General features: G+C 39.5%; 1 protein-coding gene across 3 annotated transcripts in view; it reads right to left on the bottom strand.

Moving 5' to 3' along the window:
- Positions 1–608: 608 nt before the first annotated feature.
- Positions 609–8,765, bottom strand: part of LRIG3 (leucine rich repeats and immunoglobulin like domains 3) — a 47,700-nt gene continuing 39,543 nt past the window's right edge. The window contains exons 15-19 of one of the 3 annotated variants that reach the window (XM_037847212.1): positions 5,457–5,750; positions 4,504–4,662; positions 2,748–2,891; positions 2,376–2,651; positions 609–1,138 (exon numbers count right to left, since the gene is read on the bottom strand). In XM_037847212.1, the coding sequence (XP_037703140.1) occupies positions 894–1,138; positions 2,376–2,651; positions 2,748–2,891; positions 4,504–4,662; positions 5,457–5,750 (1,118 nt within the window). In that variant the 3' untranslated portion in view covers positions 609–893. Of the gene's footprint in view, positions 1,183–2,375; positions 2,652–2,747; positions 2,892–4,503; positions 4,663–5,456; positions 5,910–8,765 lie in introns of all 3 variants that reach the window. The other 2 variants (XM_037847211.1, XM_037847213.1) reach the window with 2 other exon arrangements.

Here is an 8,765-nt window from a genome sequence, read left to right as displayed (position 1 = left end):
TTTGAACTGTGGTTGAAAATCCACCTCTGTTATAGCCATTTTAGTTTCAGAAATGTGCAATAAACCGCTCTCTAGCTATAGTAAAAGGGATGATAAATGTGAAACTCTTTGGAGAAGCATAAGGCATTATACCTTATAAGGCATTAATATAAGTAAGGAAACACAGGTTGAGTAGTGATTTAAGCAAAGTTGTGGTACCGTGTTACACCAGACTCTAAAAACAGCTAATTTGTACAGTTAGAAAAAAACTGAATGAACCTTGGATCTTGCTAACTCTTTATAGTTTACAATGCACTTTCATATATGTCAATCTGATTTGACTCTATTACAACAACCCTAGAAGGTAGGCAGAACAGCCATTTTTGCTCATATTTTAATGCACTGAAAGTGATAACATGAACTAATTAAGGCTAAAATGTTTTGAAAACAATAAAGACCAGAATTCTACATAGAATTTGTTATCATATAAATGGGTCTGGGATCAAAATGACCCATTTTATTAAAGGTAATGTGCAAAATAAAAAGAAGTGACCTCTATTCAAAACAGGTACAAAACAGGTATTATTTAAAATGCTTTAGTATTCATTTTCAATAAAAAGAAATCTGGCATTATAAAAATACATAAAATAGCCATGGGCTTTATACCGTTAATTTACATAAGATACTTTTTTTTTTGCATAAAACAAAGTTATAAAATAGTTTAAAATGATTCTTATACGGAAGTTATTTTTGTATAAAATTTTTATAACTTTCGTAATTTTGGCTCATCTGTATAAATAAGGCATTTTATCTTGTTAAAATTCATAAATCCATTAAAAACATAGGATTCTCTCTCTTTTAAATAAAAGTTCATTTGAGGTAGTATGTTAAACTTTTCTTTGGTCCCACTCAGTCTATGTGTCCAAGTCATAAGACTGAAAATTTGGAGTCCTGTACTTCTCTAAGGTCTGTTTATAGGTACACACGGGATTTTCTTCGTGAAAATCTGTCCTTTCTTTCCTATCTTCCTCTGCTTCAGAGTCCAAGTCTGGGGAAGCATGAGCTTTCACATGAAAGGCTCTTGGCTGACAATCTGATGGCTGTCCACAGCCTGAAAAGACATCCAGGTGAGGTCTCTTCAGAGGCTTTCCAAATGTGCCTGGAAGAAAGAAACCCCTTGAATACATGGGTCCTTTTGCTAGCCTGTAAATCAACAAAACACATTTCAAATGAAGCAACTTACCCAGTGAACACGAATAAGCTTTTTTTACAAGTCCACATTGTTGTACTCTGGTGTATATCTACATTATCTATAATATCTAGAATATCTATAGAATGGAGCTGAGGATATTTTCATTCCCTCTTTTATATCCATTGAATCCATTCTTTCTTTCTTCTTATGACCTACATTAATCAGTGATCAATGAGCTGCATACATTTCCCCAAATTCTACCTTCAGTACATGAGAGCCCATATTTCTCCATGAAGGACTTTTGGATAATAACATACAAGTTAATCGTATTGGAATACAAAAGTGTCTTTCAAAATAATCATTATCTCTTGCCTTTTCTTCTTCAGTTATAGAAAAATATTATTCAACTGACTCAAATTCCTACCTCACAATAAAATATATTATACAAAGCATGATATAAAACATATTATTTTCATTTTCCACAAATGAATATAAATAATTATACACTGACAAAACAAAACTTCTTAAAGGCTGGGAAAACTTTAAAGTCCCACTTTTTCCTTTAAACAAGGCAAACTGTGACTCATTTCCCCAACTCTCTCTCTATTCAGTAAAAAGATGATCTCGGTTCTTTGGTCGTCCCCATGCAACGGAACAAAAAACCCACAATCTTGCTTTGATGCCAGCCAGAATCTAACACCAACTTGGGCTTTAAGACTCTGGTTTCCTTTGCCGAAAGTGAAGTCCAGCTTGTCTGACTAGCAGTTATTTCTAGGTAGGGTGCTGGTTTCCATCCTTCTGCTATGGGTTCAGTTACAAGACACCAGACACATCAAACCACAATCAGGCAGCACACACAATTCCACCACCAAGGCTGCTGTAGCCCAAAACCACTTTTTCCACATGGCTGATAAACTGGGCTCCTAAGTCACTCCCCAAACTCTTGTCTTTTAGAAAATGCCACACACGGTGCAACCAGAAAGCTCCTAAGGCTGTTGTAGCTATGGATTAAATACATAATCAAGTAAAATCAACCCCATCACTGACTTTGCTCTTAGAAACATTTTTACTAATTCTGTTGGGATAGCATCGTAAGAAAAACCCCAATTTCAGCAGTTTGGCATTCAAAGCTCTCACTGGTCTCCCACATGCAATTTGGACTATGGGTCTTCAGTCAAGGCACCTAATAATGTAATAAACTTACCCATGAAAGAATTACTCAAAGTAACCGATGCTGGCTCCAGACTCATACTAAAATCTAAAGAGGACTTGTTTAGACACAGATTTTTCATTCCAGGTCCTTCATTTTGAGAGTACGCAGAATTAATTAGCTTCCTCACATGTGAAGGCAACCCCACATGACTGACGCTGCGCTCAAAGGTTTCTTCTGAAGGATGAGGACATGGGTAGCAGTCTTTTTTCTTCATGTAACTGGTCTCATAGTGGTCCATTAAGGCTGTTCTTGTGTCAGGACTGCAACCTTTTAATTTGGGGAGAACATCAGAGGGAGATAGAATTAGCACTTCCGGAAGTCCCTCTAGGACAGAAACAGTACTCAGGTGAGAAAATCACATACCTGTGTGATAGGCTTCAAAAGGATCTGAGCCATACACATTTCCCTTCAAGTAGACAGGGCCTGAGGATCCCAAAAAGGGACAAAAGAATGGATCTGTGGCAGCTTCCACATCAGCTTCACTGCTGTTGTCAATAAGGCAGGTTCCTTTAAAACAGGTATCTTAGTCACTGAACTATTTGTATTCAAATACCATTCAACATTCTCTCCAATATTGGCATTTTCCATATTTATAAGTGAAAGCCTTGACTAGAACATTATATAGAAAGAAAACCTTCAGAGATGTATAGTACGGTTGTTTTTTGGGTTTTTTTTGTTTTTTTTGTTTTTTTTTTTTTGGTCAAGATCCATGGATTAATATGCGAGTACACTTGTGACATCTTTCTAAAAGAAGACTTGCTTAAGCATTATACTGGACAGGTCAACCTTGTTGCTGAGCCCTCCTGATTTCTAAGGGACAATGATCTGTGCCTGGGTTCTGTAGCCTAAGTAGCCACAGCCTGAGTAATGACACCATCAAGAGTGTCCCCTTCCTCAAAAAGGTCAAAGATGACCAGAGCTAGGGATTGGCCCTTGACCAATGACCTCTTAATGTCAAGCTCAAAGACAAGCTCAGCCAGATCCTTTCTATCAGGTATATAAGCTAACCAACACAGAAAGGATTTCCTGGTTAGTAGCAGACACAGCAGATGGAAGATGAGAAATGTCATCAGGATGAGAGAAGTCATTATGGACCACCTGGGTGGCAAACAGGAAACAGGCCATCGACAAGTGGATGGTGGTTTCAGAGAGAAACAAAGATGCAGAGTATGGCTTAGCCATCCAGTGGGCTTTAGAGCTGCTCTCAGTGCAGGTTCACACCAGCCCCAGCCTCCCATGGCTCTGGCTCTGCCCCCTGAGACTTTCACAAGAAACTTTCCAGTAAACCCCACTGCACTTTAGCAAGCTGGGGTCTCAGCTCTTTGCAACCAAATGAGTCTAACCAGAACACTCACTTTTATTCTCAGATATTCTCTTCTAACTCTATGCACTCTATCATGGCCTTATCAAACACTTTACTGGTTTGATGGTTTGTGACTAAATGTAAAGTCAAGAACAAATCTGCTTCCCTCCCAACTATGGAGCCCAGCAGAGAGCAGATGTGGGAAAAGATGGTAAAAATGTTTGAAGGCAACATCAGTAGTTTCCATTTGTTGAGTCTTTAATATGTGTCCAGCGTTGTGTACTTTTATGCTTTCATTTCATTTAATTTTCACAATGCAATAAGATAAGTACTATAATTATCCCTGGTTTACAAATGTTAAACCAGTTGCCCAAAGGTACACAGGGAGTAAGTGTCACAAGTGGGTCTTGAATAAAACCTGTGCTCCTATATTATGCCACCTCCAGCATTATTCTTAAAACCATACAGCTCTCAAAGCAACAGTCAGAATTAGATTTCTCTAATGAAATGATTTTCAATCACTTGACTTTTAAGACCATTCATGACATGACACCAGTTAATGCAAAGAGAACACTGAGGACCTAAGGACATTCAGAAGATGAAGAAACGTTATACTGCATGAAGGAATTATAATGTACTAAGCCTACTTGTTTTATTGTCAGAAACAAAGATCTTTCTAGTATTTAACAGAAAGATATAAAATGATACAGTTTCAGCTTTGCTAGTGACCTTGGGCCAGGACCTAAATGTCAGGGTAGCAATTTCTCATGAAAATTAACATTACAACTGAAGCCCATGTTTACTTTAAACACTTACCATTACTGTCATGTTGTGGTAGGAAATATCCACCTCCTGAAGAAGTGACAAATTGGTGGTGGCTTCCACTTTCTGAGGAGCCGTACCCATCTTGTCTGTCGGCTAATGTTCCCTGAGATGACAAATAACTAGGGATATCTGCTGGCAAGTTGGTCTCATCTGTAATCAAACAACAGCATTTCATTAACCAAGAATGGTTGTGATTTCCTCATACCCTTCCCTAATGGACAGTATATAGAGGTTTAGTTTCTGCCTTCATCAGATAGGGGAAGATCTACTCTAGCAAAACCACCAATTGTACAGTATTCAGGTGAGGCGAAACAGAGATTTGCTCCTCTGGAAAGCACAAGCTGAACCTCCATCACCTGCTGCTATGCCCCTCCCAAAATTAAAAAAACAGTCAAGGTTTAAAAAGATAAAACCTTAAGAATTTTTGAAGGGACAGTACAAAGCTCTTGAATTAAGCTTAATTTCTGCCATGCTCACTGCTTAAAATTATTCACCAATATATGAGTTTGCACCTATTATTCAACTCACAGCCCTTCCTCACAAATAACTAAAATCCTACCTAGATACATGCACAAATGCACACATGTGCAAGACAAAACACAAAACTACTGCAGAGACTAAACCTTATAACTGAAGAGCTGTTCCCAGTTCCCCACCATTATCTTGTGAGGGCGTTACACTATTTCACGCTGTGATCTGGGCTGTACTTCACAGTCAGCAGGATATTCTGGTCAGGTCTTAACAAAAAGTGTCAGTCTTTAAACATCAGACTTATTTTGGGCCAGGGGTGTTATTTTTAGCTGACCACCTTTCTGTAGCTTGAAACCCATGAGTCACCCTTTTGACATCAACATGCCACAAGACATACATTCTAGAAGACAATTACCGCAGCACCACAGACCCAAATGACTACTGCCCCCCGCAGCAGCCCTCTGTTTACACACCCGTGTTGGTAACGCTGCAATCTTCGTTCCTCCGCCTCGTGTGGTATATGATGACCACCCACACGAGGGATGTGCCCACCACACAGCAGACCACCGCAATGATCACGACTCCCACCGTGGCCCACCCGTCATCGTCCAGCGAGGTGGCAGTCAGCTGGGGGGAGTCGCAGGTGGGTGTGGGGATCACACTGAGGCGCACGTTGCCCCTCTCAGTTCCCAGGGTGTTGGACATTTCGCATGTGTACTTCCCAGCATCGCTGACATCCGAGTCCACAATAATCAGCAGCTGATTGCCTGCCGCAAAAAAGTGCCTTTCGGTTACGACCAAAGGGCTGTCGTCCTTGGTCCAGTTCAGTCTGGGAGGAGGGCTGCCCCCCGCGATGCACTGCAGGACGGCTGTCTCTCCCTTCGCCACAGTTCGGTCTAACAGAGGCCGCAAAAACGATGGCGTTTCTGAAAGGACAGGTTACATGCTTCATTCCCGAAATGAAATTCAGTTTCCATTATCCTAAGACTTGGCATTTGAACTTATTCCAATTGAAAACTAAAATTGTATTCTTCCATAACTTCATGGGCATGATTCTTTAAGCATCTAAACATATACAATATTTGGGATTTCATTATTCTGCTGCCATTTACTAATAAAACCAGTTCAGGATAATATTTACTATTTCAATCTCAACCTTCCTCATTGCTTCTCTCACCAAGGTTGGGAAATTGGGATGGAGGAAGCAAAAAATTTTTTAAAAAATAGAAAATGTATAAAGAAAATTTCTGGCACAAGAATATGCTGGATTAAAAAAAAAAATCACAAGGTCTAAGTTTTTAAACTGAAATTTTCTACTGCCAGATGTCCATACCTATATTAAAATTATGAAAATAATTTACTTTTATTTGGTGTCTTAATAGGTCACCTTAATTAACTCTTTTAAAGATACACATATGAAAACCTGGTCATATTTTTAAAAAGTGGAGAAAGCCCCAGTCATTTTCAGTTTCTAGGGCTGTGACTCGGGGAAGGGTGGAGACAGCACAAGCAGACAGTGAGACCATTGAAATGCTAATGACCTCCACCTGGGGGGTCTGTCTTCTCTAGGAGGAAATGGGTGGGGCCCTTTCCATTCAGAACCAGAACCCAGAGCCTGGGGGAACATGGCCATACCTCCTCACACCAGTCAAGAATTATAGGCTAACAGGCGTCACCTGCTGGGCTGAAAAGCACAGTGACCTGAGGCATCAAAGGGTGGAGCAATTTCCTAAGACACACCCACAGGGAAACCAGATACTGAATATTTCTTCCCTCTGGGAGCTGAGCCTGTTCTGGTCTGGGAAAACCTGATTTGGATAACCAAGGAAACCATGCCTAGACAACAGAAAATTACAACCTACACTAAGAAAAACAAAGTTATGGCCCAGTCAAAGGAACAAATGTACACTTCAACCGAGATACAGGAATTTAAACAACTAATGCTAAATCAGTTCAAAAAGTTTAGAGAAGATATTGCAAAAGAGATAGAGGCTGTAAAGGAAACACTGGGCATATATACGGCAGAAATCAAAAGTTCAAAAAAACAACAAGTAGAATCTATGGAAATGAAGGGGACAACACAGGAGATGAAAGACACAATGGAAACATACAACAGCAGATCTCAGAGGCAGAAGAAAACACTCAAGAACTGGAGAACAAAACACCTGAAAGCCTACAAGCAAAGGAGCAGATGGAGAAAAGAATGAAAAAATATGAGCAATGTCTCTGGGAACTCAAGGATGAAACAAAGTACAATAATGTACATATCATTGGTGTCCCAGAAGGAGAAGAGAAGGGAAAAGGGGAAGAAGCAATAATAGAGGAAATAATTAATGAAAATTTCCCATCTCTTATGAAAGACATAAAATTACAGATCCAAGAAGCGTAGCGTACTCCAAACAGAAGAGATCTGAATAGGCCTATGCCAAGACACTTAATAATCAGATTATCAAATGTCAAAGACAAAGAGAGAATCCTGAAAGCAGCAAGAGAAAAGCGATCCATTACATACAAAGGAAGCTTAATGAGACTATGTGCGGATCTCTCTGTAGAAACCATGGAGGCGAGAAGGAAGTGGGGTGATATATTTAAGATATTGAAAGAGAAAAATCGCCAACCAAGAATCCTATATCCAGCAAAGCTGTCCTTCAAATATGAGGGAGAGTTCAAAATATTTTCTGACAAACAGACAATGAGAGACTTTGTGAACAAGACACCTGCCCTACAGGAAATACTAAAGGGAGCACTACAGGGTGATAGAAGACAGGAGTGCATGGTTTGGAACACAATTTTGGGAGATGGTAGCACAACAATATAAGTACACTGAACAAAGGTAACTATGAATACGGTTGAGAGAGGAAGGTGGGGAGCATGTGAGACACCACAAGAAAGGAGGAAAGATAAAGACTGGGACTGTGTAACTTGGTGAAATCTAGAGTATTCAACAATTGTGATAAAATGTACAAATATGTTCTTTTACGAGGGAGAACAAGCAAATGTCAACCTTGCAAGGTGTTAAAAATGGGGAGACATTGGGGGAGGGATGCAATCAGCATAAACTAGAGACTGTAACTAATAGAATCACTGCATTATGCTTCCTTTAATGTAACAAAGGTGATATACCAAGGTGAATGCAGATAAGAGGGGGGAATAGGGGAGTCATGTTAGACACTTGACATTGGTGGTATTGTCTGATTCTTTATTCTACTTTGATTTAAGGTTATTTTTCCTTTTGCTGCTTCCTAGCTGTCATTTTTTTTTTTTCCTCTTTCTTTTGCCTCTCTACCTTCTTTGACTCTCCCTCCTGCCTTGTGGAAGATAAGCAGATGCCCTTATATAGATAGTGGTGAAAGTGGTGAACACATAAATGTATGACCATGCAGAGAACCACTGATTATTTACTTGGGATGGAATGTATGGTGAGTGAACAAAAGTATATTAAAAAAAAAATGGGTTGATGACAAAACCTCGAGGGCAATATACTAAGTGAAATAAGCCAGACACATAAGGACAATTATTGCAGGGTCTCACTGATAGGAACTAATTACAATATGTAAACTCATAGACATGAAATATAAGGTACCAGGATATAGGACGAGGCTTAAGAATGGGGAGTGGTTGCTTAGTATGAGCAGAATGTTCAATTAGGATGAACTTAAATGTTTGGAAATGAACAGGGGTGTTGGTAGCTAGATGTGAGAATAACTAACAGCGCCAAATGGTGTGTGAATGAGGTGGAAAGGGGAAGCTCAGAGTCATATATGTCACCAGAAGGAAAGTTG

Source organism: Choloepus didactylus, chromosome 8 (genome assembly GCF_015220235.1).
Source record: "Choloepus didactylus isolate mChoDid1 chromosome 8, mChoDid1.pri, whole genome shotgun sequence".
NCBI lineage: Eukaryota > Metazoa > Chordata > Mammalia > Pilosa > Megalonychidae > Choloepus > Choloepus didactylus.
Note: the sequence above shows the minus strand (reverse complement) of the source record. Positions and strands in the feature narration are given on the sequence as shown.